Source organism: Dipteris shenzhenensis, chromosome 4, assembly GCF_047967505.1.
Source record: "Dipteris shenzhenensis isolate YYH24624 ecotype China chromosome 4, Dip_SZ_1.0, whole genome shotgun sequence".
NCBI classification, from domain to species: Eukaryota; Viridiplantae; Streptophyta; class Polypodiopsida; order Gleicheniales; family Dipteridaceae; genus Dipteris; species Dipteris shenzhenensis.
Window position 1 is genome coordinate 53,379,132 of NC_141599.1, and position 21,794 is coordinate 53,400,925.

At 42.2% G+C, this 21,794-nt stretch overlaps 1 protein-coding gene across 2 annotated transcripts in view; it reads left to right on the forward strand.

Moving 5' to 3' along the window:
- LPA1 (tetratricopeptide repeat (TPR)-containing protein) overlaps positions 1-21,794 on the forward strand; it is a 97,947-nt gene that overhangs the window by 66,104 nt on the left and 10,049 nt on the right. For both annotated transcript variants that reach the window (XM_087373253.1, XM_087373254.1), the window contains exon 8: positions 14,466-14,562. In XM_087373253.1, coding sequence (XP_087229379.1) covers positions 14,466-14,562 — 97 coding nt within the window. The remainder of the gene's footprint in view (positions 1-14,465; positions 14,563-21,794) is intronic.

The window sequence follows — 21,794 nt, forward strand, 5'->3', positions numbered from 1 at the left end:
CTCGTTCATTGGGATTGAAACTGAGTGGAGGCAAATGGGTATCGAGGTAACATGGGACCTCCAGAATGAATTCCAATGTTTTGCAGAAGATAGCACTTAAGCGAAGGAAGTAATCAATGTTGCCACATATTATTTGCTCATGCTGCTGAAGTGCTTGGATCATTGTGCCTTGGATATTCCATTCTACAGCAGAGTATGGTTCGATCATTGGCCAATTAATGGTGCGATCTTCGCCTACCTATATAAGAGGCCTCTTCTATGATTACTGATGGACTGTGATACCCCGCCATCTAATCCCACTGAGCTTTGCCCGACTCGTTGTCCCCGCTCTGCACTGCCACGTTGCTCGTCCCTCGAGCTTCTCTGACTGCGCCATCCTCTGGCTACTCTATTAGCACCATCCACGCCATGTATTCCGAACATCGTCTGCACTTCTCTATGCCGCCTTCAAAGACACGTGTCCCTCTCATACACTCATAGCTTCTTAGTTCTTTTAAACACCCTACCTTCTAATTTACTAGTTTTAAACCCCCCCCTCCCCCTCTCTTCTCTATATCATTTTAAGGATTTACCGCTGCCTTCGAGGTCTAACACGACTGGATATGCGGAATGATAAATCTTTTCACTGAAAGAGAGATGCATGACAAAGCTAAGGCATCCCGTGAATCCCATCTCTTTTGTTTTGGAGTGGTGGCTACAGCTGCACCAACAACCTGTCCTGCAACTGCATCTTGTGCACGACCTCTTCCACCTCCTTGCTAGGGAGGGGTATTAGGTGCCAAACCTGCTGGTCGGATCTCATCCCCATTCACATAATTCCATAAATTGCGAGAAATCAGAATATTGCGTACCATAAAACTCCATAGGGAGTAGTTGGTACCATCCAACTTGTCTTCCTGTGAAAGACCACCGAACGGGAAATCATTCTGATTTTGCTGGGCCATATTTGAGAAAGAGATTTTAGCAGATACAAAACTGAATTCCCTTACTGGGAATGAAATGCACAACTTCCAAAAAACACAGCCAAGTATTGGCTGTAAATGCAACTCAGATTTCTGCACTTGCACTGTCAGAAATGTTGGAGATAAGTGCACACTAAGTGTACTATTTCCTAGTCTACATTTGTCTAAGTCTAAGTCTAGTCTTTATGTCTTGAGTGTGTGCCATGTGGCACTTCTACAATTATCCCATAAGCACTCTTGCTTTATGTCTTGTACTTTGGCCCATATATTCATGGGTCACATCATTGTAATCTATCTGTCTAGTTTGTGTCTTGTCTACACTCTTCTCAAGGTATTTCTTGTCTTTCAATCTTGTTATTTCATTTCCAGTTTCTAGTTCTAGTTCTTGCTTCCATATTCCAACATGGTATCAGAGCTAGGTTGATCCCTCTTCTCTCCCCTCAGTCTGCCTCTTCTCAGATCTCTCCCCCGCTGCAGATCTGCCCCTCTTCTCAGATTTCTCCCTCTTCTCATTTCTCCCTCTTTCTGCCCCGCCATTGCGCTCCAGATCTGCGTGCCAGATCTGTGTATTTCCGCTCCAGATCTGCACCAGATCTGCGCGCCAGATTTGCGCACCATTTCTGCCAGATCTGAGCGCCAGATCTGCGCAGTTCAGCCACAGATCTGAGCGCCATTTCTGTCAGATCTGAGCAGTCCTGCTGTCACTCCTGCATCAACGTACCTGCTATCCGTACAGATCAGCGCCGTCCGTACGTCGTCCGTACTCCGTACGCCGTCCGTACTCCGCACTCCGTACGACTGTACGGAATCCGTACCTGCACAGGCCGACTTCTCCGGCTGCTGTTCGAAATCTGCTCCATCTTCACGGAGATCTGCGCCATTTGTTCGACCTCCTGGACTGCGCCCTTTTTTGCACCTCTACCTCTGCCTGGGATTAAGGTACTGTGCTTTGCCTCTTTCAGTTTGCTGAGCAGTCTCTCTTTTTTGTTGGTTCCTCCTGCTTCGATGGGCTGTCATATGCTATGGCCTTGACAAAGTGGTGAGAGAACCGGCTTCTTGGATCTCTCCTCTCATTTATTTCTGCAATATTGTAAGGGAATAGACACTGCCCTTGCATCCTAGCAAGAGGTAAGACCTTCCCACATGGCATCTTCCTCTCATTCTCTCATATCTATCGACAAATTCAATGGGTCCAACTTTCATACTTGGCAAATTAAAATCAAGTGCCATCTTATGAAAGAAGGTCTTTGGGACATTGTTCACCGTGCTGCTCCCGAAGGTCCCTTTGAGCAAGTTGTCACTGCCAAGAACGACAAAGCCTATGCTATCATATTGCTCGGCCTTGGAGATGATTACATTCATCACATCTCCGACATACAGTCTGCTCCTCAAGCATGGATCACTTTGGATACCCTTTTTGGAGCCCGATCTAAAAACTCTAAGATTGCACTTATGATCTCATTCTTTGATCTACATATGCAGGAAGGAGCTACTATAGCCTCTCATGTCAATTATCTTCGCAGTCTTATGGTTCAGCTTGCGTCAGTCAAGTCTCCCATCTCCGAAGATATTGCTATTGCTGTGCTTCTCAAAAGCTTACCTGACACCTATGCTACTCTTGTCACTACCTTCAAGTATCATAATAATCCTTCTCTTGAGAGTATCATCAATGCTCTCCAAGAGGAAGAAAGAACTCAACAACGAAAGGTAACTGACACTGCATTTTTAGCAAAGAAAGGAAGTTCTAAGGTAAGAAAGCCTTGCACCCATTGTGGCAAAACTAATCATATGGAGAAGGACTGTTTCAAGGCTCATCCATGCACCATTTGTGGCCGTGATAATCACTGGGAGAGGGACTTTTACTCTAAAACCTCTACATCAGCCCCTGCATCTACCTCAGCCCATGTTGCTGCAACATCTCCGTCAGCTGATCCTGCTGTTCCTTCCTCACATGATGAGAAGTGGGCTTTCTGATTGCTTCTATGTCTTGTCTATCACCTTGACCACCGATGATGTAGGTCAAGGAGTTCTAGTGTCTTGGTCTTTCTGTTAGTCTACAGTCAGTCTTGTGTCTATCTAGTCTTGTGTGTCTGTCTATTTGTCTATCAATCTGACTGTGTTTTGTTTTAGATCCATCTTGTCCCTACCCTTGTGGACCCATATGAGGATATCACTTGAGGAGGGGTGTCTCAGGATCTTTTGTCTGTCATGTCTTCTATCTTGTCTCTCAGTCTATCAGTCTTTATGTCTGTGTTCTAGTCTTGTCCTTCTGTCTTACTCTTAGTGTCCACTTAAGGAGGGTGTTGGAGATAAGTGCACACTAAGTGTACTATTTCCTAGTCTACATTTGTGTAAGTCTAAGTCTAGTCTTTATGTCTTGAGTGTGTGCCATGTGGCACTTCTACAATTATCCCATAAGCACTCTTGCTTTATGTCTTGTACTTTGGCCCATATATTCATGGGTCACATCATTGTAATCTATCTGTCTAGCTTGTGTCTTGTCTACACTCTTCTCAAGGTATTTCTTGTCTTTCAATCTTGTTATTTCATTTCCAGTTTCTAGTTCTAGTTCTTGCTTCCATATTCCAACAAGAAATCTGTCCAAGCATCAAAAACTCTCCAGAATCTGCCAAATGTGCTGCAAAACACTTCAAGAAAGGCAGTGTGAAATCTCCAAAATTGTTTCTCCAACACAAAAGCCCCAAAATAGACCTGAAATTGCAACCAGAAAGGAGCAAATTAAACAAAAGCCCCAAATGTTGCAAGAATTGCGCTCTGTCTGCAAAAGCCCCAAATTTCACTGCGAAATTGCAGTGTAATCACAAAATCCTCAAATTTCTGCAAGAAATTGTACAGCAAAAGTGAAAGCCCCAAATTTTGAGCTTGAAACTCTGAATCTGCTCAATGAATCCTGTACGGAATCCGTACACCTACAGCACGGCTGTACGAAATACAGTGCGGCGGCTGATGCAGGTGTGTAGTACGGACCTTGCAGGTACGGATGTACGGACGAGTAGGTACAACACAGTACGAACGGAGTGGACTGTACGGCAGTACCATCGAAATGCAGTACGGGTTGAGAAGTACGGTCGTGCAGTACGGAAGCAGCAGGTACGAGCAGGTACGGCAGATCTGCAGTACGGATCGAGTCGGACTGAGCGAAATCGTATGGAAATGTACGGATGGTGGAAACAGTACGGCGCAGTACGGATCTACAGATCGTGGAGCTCGAGCAGATCTGTACGATCGAATGCAGGTTTGTACGGGCGAGATGTAGCAGAGTACGAACTGGAGTAGCAGGGCCGTACGGACCTGTACGGCACACGGACTGTAGTACAGAACTGTACGGGATGACGAGACTGCAGCAGACAGAGGGTACGGCCAGCAAAGGGAGCTCGCGGGAGCTAGAGTCTGGGAGCAGGGAGCAGGTTTAAGAGCACGATCTGCTTTGATACCAAATGTGAGAATGGGAGAGAGAGAGCAAATGAGAGCAAGAAGCAGGAGAGAGTGAGAGCTGAAAGCTTAGTTGCAAATAGATGAGAGTAAGAGAGATACAACTGAAGGAGTGAGATAAGGTTTTGTCCTAGTGACAAAACCTTAGTAGTCACTAACCATAGTTAGTGGACTAACTGCGGTTAGGGGGAAAAACCTCTTAAAGAGGGAAAAGTGCCCCTAACTAGCTTATTAAATTACATTGGTCACTGCTGAATTATATCTATAATTCTAACAGATAATAAATTCTTATAATGTGATCTATTGCATGGACCTTTGATATGGGTCTACTGTTTGTACAGGATCAATCTCATGCTTGAGTTTTCCTTTCTTTCAAAATGTTTGGGGAGAGAAAAAAGGTTTTCTAGAATGCACCTTATATTCCTGATGGGATAGGATGCTGACACATAATGCCAATGCCATTAAAATTTATGCCTTAACTCTTTAGAGATTTTATTCAAGGGGCAAGGACGCCTATCTGGATAGCTGAGAGCTTGAGGAGTGGAGTGGGAGATTGTAGAAAGGGCCGATGATTTGTGATCATTTCCGAATTAATGGAAATCTTTCATATTAGTGACAGCTGGTTTATCGGAAAGATACCGGCTACAAAGAATGCCATTGCAGCATGGGCGCTAGGGAAATGAAGTGTGTAATGAACAATTGTATGAGAGGTTTTGGGTGGATTTGTGATGAGGAGCAATATATTGCAGATTAGGAGGCGACATGTGTGTACAAGCCTGGGAGTCAACCTGTAATTATTGAATGTTTCTTAAGGAAGCTTGATATCAGATTCTACTTGTGCGTAGATGAAGCAAGGTTAGCCAATTTATGTAACATAGTTGTTTTTTCCGTGATTCATGCTTGAAAGCATGAAGACATTCTTGGATAGAGCTTTATGTCTATGTTGATCATGATACTCTGAAATATTTTTGTAAGCAACCTGATTTGAGTGGCTGCCAAGGGAGGTGCACAGAACTCATGCAAGAATTCCATATGGAGATTCAGTAGTACTGAAGAGGAAAGGATTTTAAAGTCACTGATGCATTGTTACACATTATGCATAATATGAGACCCATAATCTAACTGAATTATGGATTTAGACCAGCTAATCCAACTACAGTGGGAGTTCCACAAAAAGTACCTAGTGACGCGGAGGTATAATCCAGATGCAGAGAATGTTGGAACTGGCTAGATCAATCATCTGCCAAGCTATGGATAGAGCTAAGACATATGTAGATGAAATTTTTTTAAAAAGAGAATTTGAGGGAGAGGGTTTTTCACAAGATTCCTTCACATGCTTAATCCCTAGCCAAGAGACAAATCAATCCGTTCAGTGTGGCGAGAAATGGACTCCCAAGCACAAGGAGATTTGCAAAATGCGAAACATTAGGACAGCCAAACTGAGCATGATCATTGAGCTCTTTGATGATGAGGAGTTGGTGGATGCTTCTGAGATCCTTGATTGGACTCATGAGGAGACAGGTGGAGCACAAGAGTTGGGACAAACTCTAGGCACCTGAGTCAAGGAGTGTTTCTGATTCTCCCTTTGATCCAAGCAATAATACTTAGCTTGGAGGGCACACCCAGGTTTCAGCCCAACAGAGTTACTCTCTGTCGCACTCCTAGTTCAGCACCGTGCTGCTGTACCATGACATGCACGGAATGATACTAGTAGATGGGCATGCCCCTATGTCCATGAGGAGGAGCAATATTGGGATGCTCAGCCGGTACTTTATTCAATATCTTTTGATGCATTGATGGGTGTTAGGACTATCAAGACACTCAGATCGCAAGGTGACATCAAGGGCAGGATTGTTCACATCCTTGTGGACAGCGGGAGCGCACACAGTTTCATCGACACCAGACCTTGTAGAAGGTGGAACTTATTAGACCATGGGCTGAGAGTTGAGGTTGCTAATGGACATCATATGATTAGCAGATGCCAAAATGTGAGGATCCAACTCTCTCATGATTATGACTTTGCAGATGATGTTTACGAATGTACTAGCTACTTTCTAGGCAATCATGAACAAAATATTGCATGGCATACAGCAAGAGCAAATAGGAGCACATTGAGCATGTCAACCAAATGCTGGAAATTTTGAGGTTGCTTCAGCTTTATGCAAAAGCCAGCAAATGTACCTTTATGGCACATGGGGAGCAGAGATGGGATTCTAGTGGACCTCGCGGGGTAAAATGCGTTCGTAGTCACACCCGACTGAGAGGGTTTCTATCACATGATCCCATTGCTTGCTCTATTAAACATTCGCATCAATCACTCACCTTCATGCTCCATCTCCTAAGCGCAAGCAATAAGGACTTGATAGAGAATGTTGAGAGAGATTTATTCATAGTGCACCAATCAAGGGCCCAAAACTAAAGGGGCTGGACCCTTCCCGAAGGCACTTTTATTACATACAGCTTATAGAAAGAGCTTGGAAGAAGGATTACAATGGTTTCGACATCTTCGCCAACTAAACAAGCCTCCGCCAGAACTGAATCAGGTGCTGCGACACAGGGCTCTAAAAATAGTAGCTATCTTTGCCCATGCCTTCCCTTGGGAACTACTATAATTGGTGCCTTTGACCAATTCCTAGAACATTTTCCAACCAAGGGTCCCTTCCAAATAAATACTCTAGACTATTCCTAGTCTCTGTGAGCGTCCCCGCCATGCAAACGAATGCAAAAATAAGCAGTTACTTTGGTTGGCCGAAGTCAAACGTCGCCATGCAAACGAATGCAAAAATAAGCAGTTACTTTGGTTGGCCGAAGTCAAACGTGCTTGACTGTGGCCAAGCCATTTTGGCCAAGGACAAGTCACTTTGATCGAAGTCAACTCAGTCAGTTATTTAATTCTTCGATTGATCATAGTCAACCCTCCTTGATCGTGGCCAAGGGTGGGTCTTTGACTGGGTTCAATGCAATTGCTCTTTGGTGAAAGTTAATATATTTTCTTTATTAGTCACTCGGCTCTAGTCAGTTGTTCCTTACTGAAAAGTCTCTTTATGTACTAAAGGCGGCCTTCAATAAAATCAAGGGGCAGTAAAAACTAACAAGCAACCAGAAACACTGTTACATTAACAATTCAGCAAAAGTATTACCAGCAGATTGGGAGCTAGAGTGCCCCTGTACCAAGACAAAGACACAGAGTGGCCCCAAACCTTGGCGCCTCTTGGGGTATTTCTTTAATTAATTGAGAGGCCCTAAACTCCAGACTAAGCTCGATGAAGGGATGGAGGAGTTGTGCCATGTGGCACAATCTAAAAGGACCTTCTATGTGGTTCCATAAGAAGGTGACGGCCACCTTCTCTGAGGCGTATGCAAGCATGGAAGGGTCGTGGGCCCTTAAGCTCTCATGAGAGTCGACCTTCATGTGACTCTAGGGGCGGCTAAGGTGTTGCACCTCTTCTTGCTACTTGATGGAAGCGCTAGCACATGTCTTTGCCTCTTCACGATTGCAGGCAGATCCTCCACGACTTCTATACCAACAACGACCTTGGAGCTGTCATTCTTTAGTGTGTGTGGATGAGCTCGGAGTGCTAGAAGCTCATAGTCTTCTCTTGTGATAGGAGATTGATTGTACACAGATGCAACAAGCCCAGTAGGGATGAGCATCTGTTAGAGTGAGTGGAGTGCTTTTGTATTGTGAAGTTTGGAATAAAGGATTGCCACCTTTTGTGTTGCTCCTTCTCTGATTATTGCATGCATGCATCAATTCCTACATATGGTATCAGAGCAAGTCGACTTGTAGGGAGAGTGTTGCAACGATTCTCTAAGTAGTCGAGAGTAGGTCTCATGCGTTTGAGAAATCGACATCTGCATGTGAAGAAAATAATTCTTAGAAGGTCACCACATTTTGAGGTTATCAGAGTTCCTAGACATCTCAAGAGACCTCGAAGCAATCATAGGAGGAAGGTTCCTGCAATAGACTTACTTGCTGATTTGTGTGGACAACTATTGTTGCAATAATGGATGCGTGGTCGAAGCCCACCAAGTCTGGTCTTCCCGATACCTCGGTGGTAAAGTTTGATGGTAGAAATTTTCCCTCTTGGCAACTGTTTGTTCGCTTAGTATTCATGGAGAAGGGCTTGTGGGGGGTCATGTCAACAACCAATCAAGGGCTTGAAAAAATGCAAGCCTGGGATCTAAAGAATGAAAAGGTGTTAGGTCTGTTGGGTCGAGCATTTGGGATTGATTTCTTTCATCATGTTGATATTGCCAAGACTACTGCTCAAAATTGGAGCATGATTGAGACGCTATTCGGATCTAGAATACGAAATTCGAAGATAATGTTGAAGCAAGAATTGTTTGCATTGCAAATGGGTGATGAAGATTCTCTGGCTACTCATCTGAATAGAATGCAAGACATTATGAAGCAACTATAGGCGCTCAATGTACGTATTGAGGATGATGATGCTAAGGCTATTTTACTGACAAGTCTTTTTTCAAGGTATTCGGAGGTCGTCACAAGCTCAATTCAGATTCGCTTACCTTTCATGATATTGTAGCTATGCTACTGAGCAAGGAAAGACGGGCATTAATGATCCAACAAGGTGCAGGAGATCAAGATTTCTCAGTAAAAGTCAAGGCCAAAGGTAAGAAGGAATTTACGTGCAACTACTATGGACGAGAAGGACACATTGAGAAAAATTGTTACAAGAAAGCTTTTGATTGGAAGCAAGGGACGAGAAAACAAGCGTGTCTGGCAAAAGAAAATGTATCAAGTGCATTTGCAATGCTAGTGATCGATCTGGAGCACGACAACAGTTTTACTTTTTGATTGAGAGCAGTTCTTTTGCTATACGTGGCAATTGTTTGTAGTAGTTCATAGTATTCTGTGTTTCACCCCTTCTCGGTTTTTGGGGGGTATGTTAGCTTTTGTGATGATTAGTGTGATAAGTAAACCTCTAAGGAGTAGTGGGCTTTGCTAAGGTCGATGAAGGGATGGAGGAGTTGTGCCATGTGGCACAATCTAGAAGGACCTTCTACGTGGTTCCATAAGAAGGTGATGGTCATTTTCTCTGAGGCGTATGCAACATGGAAGGGTCGTGAGCCCTTAAGCTCTCATGAGAGTTGACCTTCAGGTGACTCTAGAAGCGGCTAAGGTGTCACACCTCTTCTTGCTACTTGATGGAAGCGCAGGCACAGGTCTCTGCCTCTTTACGACTGCATGCAGATCCTCCATGACTTCTATATCAACATCGATCTTGGAGCTATCGTTTCTGATTGTTTGTGGATGAGCTCGGAGTGCTAGAAGCTCATAGTCTTCTCTTGTGATAGGAGATTGATTGTACACAGATGCAACAAGTCCCGTATGGATGAGCATCTGTTAGAGTGAGTGGAGTGCTTTTGCATTGTGAAGTTTGGAATAAAGGATTGCCACCTTTTGTGTTTCTAGTTCTCTGATTATTGCATGCATGCATGAGTTCCTACAACGAGCAAACACAAGAGAGCATTTGTGAACCGTTTACCGCCCGGAGTTCATCCCAAGCTCTTCCACGAGCCAATGCACAACTCCCTGCTAGTTTTCTGTTCACATTGCCAAGTAGTTAGCTGCACCGAGCATCCTTGACCCAAATGCTTGTACATGCAGCCCAAAGCCTCTGCAAATAGCTCACATGAGCTGTGAAGTAAGCCAACACCAGCCCCTTCACAGGCCCATGCAAACTGTACGGCTGATTTGTGCATAAGAGTCCAACTTTGTCGGGCATGCCACGTGGCAGCCCATGTCTTACGTTGCCCCCATGGGCTTTCATTTGCCCCTAGGCCCCCTCTAGTGGGGCCTTTTTAAAACCCCACCAATGACTAACTTCAATTCCTAAGGTTCTTTGGGCCCCTCTTGGCCATAGACCTCTCATTTGCCCCCAAGGCACAAATGCTAGGGTTGTAGCACATCAAGCAACCCTTGACCTCGCCTCTTGTTTTCCCACGGTCCTGCCCACATGCAGGGCAACATGCATGTGCCATAAATCACACCCTCGTGACATGCACATTGAGGATTGATGGATATTCTAAAAGTGAATCCTCATCCATCCACTTGGCATCTGAAGCTGAATAATTTTTAAACTTGACAAGATATTGATAAACCCTTTTACTGTATGATAAACTATCTACTCAAGTTGGAGGATTTCCTCGAATTCATCCACCTCTGGGGGCTCTTCCAAGACAGGTCTATAGGCTCGGGTCCATGACACTTTTAAGAAGGCTCACATGAAATGCATTGTGAATCTTCCTGTGCTCTGGCATTTCCAACCTATAAGCTACCTCATGGATTTCTCCCTTGACACAAAAAGGACTATAAGGCTTGGTAGACAGCTTTTTTTCAGCTCTTTTAACTTTTGGAGCCTAGCCTTCTCAAACTTTAGAAGTACCCAATCACCTTGTTGGAGCTTAAGTGCTCTCCTATGTTTATCTGCAGCCTTTTTGTGTTTCTCACGAGATCTTTCAATTGCTGTTTGGACTTGGCTGAATGCTGTCTTGAGATCCTTGACATACTGATCAGCTGTGAATATTTCATCTTTAGTCCTCAAGATAGGTGGTAAAATCACTTTCCCATAAATTACCTCAAATGGGGCTTTCTTGTGGAGCTGTAGATAGTGTGGTTGCAGGCAAACTCAATCGGTGGGAGGTACTGTCCCCACTCTGTTTTCTGATAAGCCACATAACACTTCAGTAAATAAAGCATTGTGAAGTTGGTCTAGAATAGGCTGGTCATCCTGGGGTATCTATCACTTACTATGGACTTAGGCATACCATGGTTCTTAAAAACTTGTGCTAGAGACACCTTGGCATATGGTCTGCCTTTATGGTCTTCCGCACAGGTATGAAATGTGTGTGCTTGGTGAATCTATCGATGATAGTCCATATGCCATCATTTGCATGCCTTGATCTTGGAAGGTCAAAAATAAAATCCATAGCTATACTTTCCTAGGGCGCCTTGGTGGTAAGGGAATTAGCAAGCCAAGTGTCTTATGCCTATCATGCTTCATCTTTTGACAAACCAAGCATTCTGAAATAAATTGATGTATATTCTTTCGCATTCCTGACCAAAAAAAATATCTTTCCAAAGCTTGGGTTGTGGAGACAATGCCCGTGTGGCCTGCATATGGTGCAGCTTGACACTCTTCTATGATTTTCATTCTCATATTCCGGGTGACACACAAACAATGATCCCTCATGAGATATCCATCTTTTAAAGAGTAGTGGCTGGTTGATTCCCCACGTTGCAGCCGTTGCATAGTCTCCCCAAAATCTGTATCTTGAGCACACTGAGCCTGCATATTTGCTAAGTTCTGATGATAAGCAACAGTGACATTATTGACTTGAGGCCTTCAAGATAGTACATTTGCCACTCTGTTTTGAGCCCCAAGTGTATGAATAATGTGAAAATGAAACATGGACAGCAAATCTGCCCATCTCATATGCTTCTCTGAGAGCTTAGTCTATGCCAAGAAATATCTAAGACTTTGATGATCTGTCTTGACCGTAAGTTCAGCTCCCAAAAGCTAGTGCTTCCAAGTGCTTAAGGCATGCACTATGGCTAATAATTCTTGCTCGGCAACCCAATGCAAAAATAAACTAGTACTTTGGGTCAAGCCATTTTGACCAAGGCCAAGTCAGTTTGACTGAAGTCAACTCAAGCATTCAAGAAGAGAATTCAAAGACAGCAGCCATCTTTTCAGAATTGCAGGAGCCCTAAAGCCAGGATCATCTTAACTTTAAATTGCATAACGGGTTGTCGTGGTTCTTGAACTAAATTTACCTGGTTCCTGATTCTCAATATAGGCAGCTGGTGTTGAGGGAAATGCACTCTCCCCCCTAAGGAGGACATATAGGTGTCACAAAGGCGTATGGGAGGGTAAGATAGAGTGCCTTTTAGGAAGGTTTGTGGGGAGGTGTAATCAGCCATGCCAGCAAAATAAAGTGGACAGCAAACTACCAGCTGGTTTGTTGCAGTGGTGAATAGGTTGACAAAACAGGCCCATTTCATACCCATTAAGGCCCGATATTCAGCATTGCAGGTTGCTTGGCAGCTCATTGACCATTTGTTTAAGCATCATGTATTCCCTCAGGAAATTGTCAGTTATATAGATGCAAAAGTTATAGGTCAATTCTGACAGGAATTATTTACAGTAGTGGGGACTTTACTCACCCCTAGCACTGCATACCACCTTGAGACTGATGGTCAATCTGGAAGAGTGATCAAATGGGTAGAGGAATAGGTGAGGCATTTTTGTCATGACACCTAGAGGTCGTGGGATAAGTGTCTTGCACTTGCTGAATTTGCCACAACAGCACTAAGGTCTCTTGATTGGAATGAGCTGGTTTGAGGCAATATATGGGTGCAAAGTGGGAATGCCTTCCTCGATTGGAAACATGGTTGTAATAAACCAGGAAGCACGGGATGACTTGGAGAATATGCAAGATGCCCAAGCCAAGCAGAAATAGGAGATACTTGGTTTAGATTTAGATGCCCTATCAACTAGATGTAGATGCTCATTTGGGAGAGACTAAAATCAAATCGTTTAGTCAGTTTTAGCTTGAATGAAGAGATTTTGGACAATTTTTTGATTAGCCTTCACCTTCCGAGTGCCTATAGAAACTCAATACAAAGACTTTGTATAAATGGATGCTCGAGTATGTGTGGGTGTGTGGATTTGTTTGTGCGAGAGCATATGTTTGTACTATAGTCTACACCCATTGTTGGGCGCTAATGACGTCAGTGGGGATGTGATAGTAGCTAGTCCTTGCTATACATGCTGGAGTTTATGGTTTTCAACCTTATGAGTGACTATCATGAGATTGAAACTGCACTGTGTTGTGTTTTTAGAGGATGAGTTTAAGCATGTTCCTGGATTCATCTAGATATATAGACACTTTGTTTTCAAGGAAAGAGATTATGTACATTTACGTCTCCATAAAAATCGTTATGCTTTGCTGAAGCTCATCGGTGTTATGGCCCTTACAAGATCATCCGCAAGGTTGGGAGGTAGCGTATCGATTGGAGCTACCAAGCACCTATAGATCCACAATGTGTTTCAGGGTCAGCATGTGCACATTCTTCCAGAGTGCCACCTATGGACAAGGAGGGTCATATTCTCGCACATTGTGGGTTGCAGAGACAGAGTACTCCACAAACAAGGTATACATTGAATACCTCATCAGATCGAAAGGATACCTGGGGATGCACAATCATGGCAGCCAGAGAGCCTTGCCTAGAAGTACGGCTGTCGTTTACTAGGCTGATCACCATCACTTTGCTGTCTCAGCACCCTTGTGTGATAGCCGGACAATGTAATTTTGAGTCCAAAATTATATGGGAAGGGATGGCTGTAATGAAGGGGTATAAAGCTGCTAAATTAGTAGTACTCTAGTGGGAGCTAGAGGGAAATGTGGAGGGACTATTTAGTATATACGTCCGCATCCACCACTCATGTAGGTACTTTTTGATGTGACATCTAATCCTTTTTCCCTCCTCCCTCCTGATACTTGCCCTCTCTCTCTCTCTCTCTCTCTCTCTCTCTCACCGCCCCCCTGCCCTCTACCCCATCTCCTATCTCCTTCCCTCGTCCCCTTTCTCTCTCTGCCTCTTGCTCTTTCTATCCCCTTCCTCTAATTTTCTGTGCCCCCTCTTTTCTACAGAAAATGAGGTCTCCGACAATACATGGAAGTACTAGGGAAGAGAGCTAAACTGCCATCCATAAGGCCCATTGACTTAGCTGGAATACTTATGTTATGGGTTTAAAAGTTGAAGTTTTGGGAGTCAAGGGCATGAGGGAAAATGAAAAAACTGATGTATTACAGGTTATGGAAGTTAAATCTGATTGATGTGCGCTTTATTCATTCTTGATTCTGCTTTGCTTCCACTCTAAATGCCTTTTGTTTGCAAGCATAAGGCGTGCAAGTTCAAATCCCTCACTTTCATGCTATTCGAGTGCTTTGTAGACCCCAGCAATATTGCAGGCGTTAATAAGCAATTTTTAAGCAACACCATTACTTTCATATGTTTAGATGGATCCAGGAGCAACAACAAGCAGAAGGGTTGAAACCTGGGGAGGATGTTTACATTGTTTTGCGCCTTGATGGACGTGTTCGAAAATCTGGAGTGGTATCTACTAGAACCCAGTATGCAATTTCTTATAGCTGATTTGGGGCTTTCTTGAATATCCAGACAAAAGGTTTATTGCTATGTAATTGGAAGACTTGCTATGTGTAATTGCACCAATCATCCCTTACATTCTTGTGACTTTATAAGCAGGCACATGTGCACTGACGTTACCTACTTTCATGTGATTAACAAGGGTCACTGTTCTGAAATTCTAGAGTGTTTTAATTGTTGTACACCTTGTTTTGGTATTTGCAAGCTAGATGTGCCAGTAAAGGAGATGGTAGGATGGAGGCTGCGTGAATGGCAAAGAAACCCTAGTACGGATGATCCACCCTTCCGCTGGGATTACCAGGGTCATTGTTTTGTGGTGTCTTCGGTCTTCCTGGCTGTTTCTATTTTTAACTGTCCTTCGATTTCACTCCCTTGCATGTCTGAGGTTCTTGCAACTCTAGTCCTAATTGAAAATTTCATTGTCCTTCCTCTTAAAAGGTCCCTCTCAAGGCCGTCTAGCTGAAGAGCAGGCAGCAATAAGAGCTTCTCCTTTTGGTGATTTCTGCCACCTCTGGGCTAGCACAATTATGCGGCCCTTGCTAGCTTTCTAGATGGATTTGTTGCAACCCGGCTTTGTGATCCTTGATTTCTGCCCCAGGTGCAGGAAAAACTCTTCATGTGCAAATACATCTGCTTGGGTATCTGCTGTTGTTACCCCTTAAACAGACGGATGAAGCTTGGTAGCCTTGCAATTGCATGGCATCCTCTTAGATACAAGTGATATGCCTTTCTTCCAGTTATAACATAGCAGTGAGGTGGCAGCCAATTTATTGATCTTCATTTAAAATATATATTGTTTCAGCAATTGGGCCTGAACTTGCTTCCCTAATTCAAAGAGCGTGTGCCATGCTAATATGCTTTGGATGAAAAATAAACTGTAGACCAAGCTTTCCTATTGAAAATATTGTAATAGTTAAGGAAATAGCCAATCGATTAGTTAATTAGGATAGTTAGGGGCACTTTTTCCTTCCAAGGTCTCCCCGCCTATCCACAATTAGTGGTAGACTCAGTAGCAGTGTGAGTTTTAACTCACTCTACGCTCACCTTAGGGTTGTATCATGTTGATAGCTCTCTTGTATCTCTGAATTCAGCGCAGCTCCACTGAAACGTGAATAACAATTCTACACATACAATAGCATCAAAAATTGAATATGCACGGAAACTCATGAAAAGACAAGAGACAATCACTGGGTACAATCTCCCCCTTCGAGATGTGTGGCTCATGATCCCACACCAAGAGTATTTATAATATTGAAATAAGAGCATGAGCCATTGATACAAAGTTACGTATTCATCTCTTGAACATCTCTTTTCCATGCTTTTCTCTTGAGCATCCTTTTACCATACTTTTCTCTTTATCACTCCTTTACTCACGTTCTCATCCAAAATTACATGCCAAAAAGTGGGAAGGCTTTTAAGCACTCTGCCTTATCAAAATGTAATGACTCTTGGCCATTTAATACATTTAGTAGTACTAGCATAAAACCATGGCATTTAGCCTTTATTCTTTCGAGCTTGTTTACTCTCATATCCTATACTCAATAAACCAATTCACCATTAGTCAAATACTTAACGCAATGCTATATATCAAATGATTAGCCAATCATGCTAAGTAATGGTCTTTACAAATGACTACCTATTAATGTGAGTATTTCTTAATGGCATCACCCATGATAATTATTAATGGCACACATTTAGTTAGGTGTCCTTGAGTAAACCAAAGTATTAAATAGAACCCCCGTCATGTCTGGTGCGATCTTATAAATACTTTACGTCATTTGAAGTAAGAGTTTTGAGAAATACTTTCTCGTAACATTTGCTCTTGCTTAAGGTGCAACTGACCTCAGTTGTGGTTTTGTTTATATGAGTTAAGGATATCAAGATGGTCTCTGTGCATTTTCTTTTAGATGATTTTTAAACTTCAATAAATAAGAGTTATAAATCTTTCCTTTGCGCGTTGTTCTTTGCTGAGCATCTACAATACAATCAGGCTCAAGAACTTCAACTTCATCCACAATTAGAGGTGGCTCTTCATAAATAGGATGTGTTGGTAATTCTCCTTTAAAAGGTTTCAAGAGATGAATGTGAAATGCGTTATGAATCTTCCAATGATCGTGTAATTCCGAACGATAAGTCAAATAATTTATCTTAGAAAAGGACCTTGAAAGGTCCATAAAACCTTGGTGCTAATTTCACTGCAGGGCATTTATCAACACTCTTTAAACGCCTCTTTTCAATTCGTAAAAGGACAAAATCTCCTTCTTTATATATCATATGTTGTCTTTTCTTGGTTGCTTGTTTAGAATACTTTTCTTGAGCTCTCTTGATGACTTCAGTTACTTCTCTCATGATTTGATCATAATTTCTTATAAAATCATCAGCAGCTTCAATCTTTTGACTAATTCTTATAATAGGAATTGTTAATAACTTTCTATATATTATTTCGAATGGAGCTCTTCCTGTAGCAGAATGGATTGTGTTGTTATAAGCAAATTGCAATGAATGGAAATAGTTATTCTAATTTTAGCCTTGAGAATGAGCATATATCTGTTGCATATCCAAGATAGTATTATTCGTTACTTTTGTTTATCCAGTTGCTTCATGATGGAAAGCTGAAGTAAAATCTACTTTAGTACCAAGATTTTGAAATAAAGTCCTCCAAAAGGTACTACAAAAGTTGGAATCTCGATTTGATACTAAAATTTTTGGTAATTCATGATGTAGAAAAACATATTTCAAAATACATGTGTGCAGCATGTGGTGCAGACAATGTCTTTTTTGGTGGTAGAAGCCACATAGGATGATTGAGAGAATTTAGGTGCAGATAATTTCAAAATACATGTGTCCACTTTCTTTTGGTCTACTTGAATACTCTGACTTAAAACTATATGACCCAAATATTCAATGTGATCTTGAAAGAATAGATTCTTCTCAAGATTGATGTATAATTGATTTTCTTTTAAAAGAGAAAAAGTCAATTTCAAATGGTCCTTGTGATTTTCAATATTCTTGCTAAAAATCAATAAATATTCTTGCTAAAAATCAATATGTCATTAAAGAACACCACTACAAAGTGTTGATGCTTTAGAAAGATTCGGTTCATCATTCTACTAAAAGTAGTTGGAGTGTCGGTCAAACCAAATGGCATAGCCAAAAACTCGTAATGATCCGTTTGTGTTCAAAAAGCCGTTGTGTAAACATCTTCCTAACTTGATGATAACCAGATTTAGGATCAATCTTGCTAAAAACTTCAGCTCCTCTCAACTTGTCAAGTAAATCATCAACTCTTCGAATTGGATACCGATTCTTGAGGGTGAGTTTATTCAGTACTCTATAGTCCACACACATCCTAAATGTGCCATTTTTCTGTTTCACTAAAAGGACTGGAGTACCATAAGGGGAGCTACTTAGTCTAATCAACTTCTTTTCTAGCAATTCGTCTATTTGTCTTTGAATCTCTTTTAGTTCTAAAATGTTTACTCGATATGGAGCTCTACAAGGAGGTGAAACTTGGGTAAACTTGGGGGTAATTTGTCCAAGAAACAATCCAAAAATTACGAGATAAAATCTTTAAAATCGTCATTTGATTTAATTTGTGTGGCCGTAATCGAATTAACCAAAATAAAAAATGATCTTTCACCTTTCCTGAAAGTCCTTTTAGCTTTTGTGTGATTCAACAAAGAATTCATTTCATTCTTTATTTGTTCCTTTAAACAAATTCTTCTATCATTATGTGTGATCCATATTTGGTGAGTGTTCTGGTCAACACCAGGATTAAATTGATGTCGCCATGGCATTCCCATAATTATATCTTTTTCGCTTAGAGGAGCCACTAAGAAATTCTCTTTTCTTTGTATGGATTAATTGTGAGTTCTAAATCTTTCACGTCACTCAAACAATTATATCTAGCTTCAGTAAAAGCAGCTTTATCCTTTTAATGTGTTGGTTAAGATTCATTGCTTTTACTAATCATTCAGAAATAAAATCGTGTGTACTTGAAGGTTTTAGGTTCAAATCCTTTCTTGAAAGTTTAGGGGACTTAGGGGCTTATGTCATGGAGAAAAAAACGGGAAAATTGTTGGTAAACTGAAAGGAAAGCATGGAGTGAACACAAACTCAGAATTCTTGCTTTTGGAATGAAGAAAGATGAGGTCCTTAAGTAGGCACCTCTTACATGATCACTGACATCACTGATGACCTCAGAGCTCCACAATCATCTTCTTAATCTGCTCCTAAATTCTCTCAATCATTCTATGTGGCTTCTACCACCACCTAACAGTGCTTATGGGCACCTAACTGTGCCTCTAGCACACACACATAGAAACCAAGGTGTGCCTGGGGCATACACCTTGAGATATCCCAACATACCCCCCCTCAAGGGAATGCCTCAGGCTATGTCAAGGATACAGCTAGCACAAGGTGTCACATGCCATCTCATGGTGGTCATGGATCTATCAATGGCTAGGATCTCAAGCTAGCAAGGGTCCCCATGGGTGTAAGGTAAACAAAAGGGATACAAAAGACCTTCCAATGGTTATCTCCCCTGCATGTACATGCACACAATGTCTGCAGGAGGTACCATGGAGCAAAAAACACATACACATGGCCTACATCATATGGTGACCAGAGGTGTTTACAAAACACAATAGTTTATTTCATTCATTTTGGAGGACTATCCAGGCTGAGTACCTTGACTCAACATAAAAAAGAGAGATCTGGAGCATATATGAAGATGATTCAAAAAGCATAATCTTCAAAGGATGCCTCATCTTGTGGAGGCACATCAACTGAAAGTAGATTGGCATTTTCTGTCTTTGAAGTTGCTTCCTTTTTGGCTCTACAAAAATTTTCATGATGATTGTTTTTGCCACAGTGTTTGCATCGATTGATCTTGAAGCAGTCTTTTGAGAGGTGATTAGACTTCCCACAATGATTGCAAGGTGAAAACTTGCCCTTCTGGATTTTTATGACATAGGCTGTCATTGCCTCTCCGGAGTTCCATGTGCCTTTCTTCTTCTTGAAGAGCAGAGATAAGACCTTCAAGATTAGGATTAGGAAGATTTTTCAAAGTGGTAACAACATGATCATAATCTTCAGGCATACTCTTGAGCAACACTGCCATAGCATCATCTGTAGTGATAGGAGAGTTGATAGAAGCAAGTTGAGTCATGAGACTCCACATGTAATTGACATGGGCAGCCAAAGGAGTGCCACTAACCATCTTCAATTCAAAGAAAGCAATCTTAAGTGATAATTTTGAGATGTGAGAGCTAGCACAAAAAATAATGTCAAGCTTCTGCAAAGCTTCTGAAGGAGACTCTAAGTCAGAGATGTGATGAATATAGTCATCTCCTAAAGCAAGAGCAATGATGCCATATGCTTTCTTCTTTCTAGCAGGATCTCTTGCTGGGTGTGTCGGAGCTGAGGATTCTTCAGCATTGGAGGCTGTTGAAGAAGAAGTTGAAGCCGGTTTGACAAGCCCCCAGAGGTTTTTCTCATTAATGCAAACTTAACCTTCATCTGCCATGTGTGAAAGCCCTTACCATTGAACTTATCCATATTCAAGATGGTAGCCATGAGAGGGTCTAACCCAAGAATTGGGCAGTGTCTTCTCTCTTACAAGGCTAGAGAAATAACTGAAAAGCTTCAAAGTATAAGCATTTAATGTAGCAAAGACTTGTGACCGAATTTCATACTACAAATCAATGATGCTTTCACTTGCATGCTTCACAGAGGTAGCTAAAAGAAAGCTTTCCAAGCAAATCCAGGTGTAGCAACTTAAAGCAAAGCTGTAGCCACAGTTGTACTGATGCTATTTAACACTTTAAAACATTAGAAATGCTAAAGTAGCATCTAATGTAGCATCACACTCATAACCTTGTCAAAACTGTCCAAAACAGAGGCCTGAACTTGGAGGGCTTGTATCTCACTCTCCAAAGCAAAGAAAAAGGGGCTTTCTGAAGGATCCAGCACAGAGGTTGGGCGAAATGGTGCGCGATATTGTTGGCTGGAGCGTCGTCAAAGTCGACTGGTTTTTGCTTGATTTCTCCTTGAATATGCAGCCATTGCTGCTCAGATTTCAACACAAGATAGCCCAAGGTATGGAGAAGCTTTCTCTGAAAGGAATTAGAGAGAGACGGAGCAGATACAGAGAAATCGCAGAAGACAGGTTCGCCGATTTTCGTGGAATGGCGACTAGTAGCGACGATGATTCCTCAATTGCTTGTAGGTGGAAGTTCGCCCCTTCAAGAGGTATCTCCAGCAGGAAGGGCTTGGAGAATGGCGGAGAAACAGAGGAGAACAAGCTTTAGCAAGATTTGGGAAGAAGGGGAAGAAATGGTGAAGATGAAGAAGAAGAAGATGGAGAAGAAGAAGATGATGTGGCACAAATGGGCTCAAGGAGGGATCAAAGGGCTCTGATACCATGTTGGTAAACTGAAAGGAAAGCATGGAGTGAACACAAACTCAGAATTCTTGCTTTTGGAATGAAGAAAGATGAGGTCCTTAAGTAGGCATCTCTTACATGATCACTGACATCACTGATGACCTCTGAGCTCCACAATCATCTCCTCAATCTGCTCCTAAATTCTCTCAATCATCCTATGTGGCTTCTACCACCACCTAATAGTGCTTATGGGCACCTAACTGTGCCTCTAGCACACACACATAGAAACCAAGGTGTGCCTGGGGCATACACCTTGAGATATCCCAACAAAAATAAGGATGGCTATTTTGGATTATTTAAAAGCATACTTTGGATGTTTTTCCCTTGGTGCATGACATAAGGATCCAAGGGAAAATGAGACATGCTTTAAAGGAAATGTTGCCTCAATGGTTCTCAAGCGTGTGGGAAATAGCACTTTGAGGTCTAGAGCACGGAGTGCTATTTCCCATGGTCCCACCCTATTTCCCACTTATTTCCCATGGTACATTAAACATTTGCATAGCATAAAAGAAATAGTTATACATTCCCACTGTGCAAATCCATGGTCCCACCCTATTTCCCACTTATTTTCCATGGTGCATTAAACATTTGCATAGCATAAGAGAAATAGTTATACATTCCTATGGTGCATTTGCACAGCATAAACAGGACGGGACTCTGGCCATCTACATGGCGGATCATAGGTGGTGTAACGAAGGTCCTCTGGACGGGCTCAGGTGGTATGGGACGCCTGGGT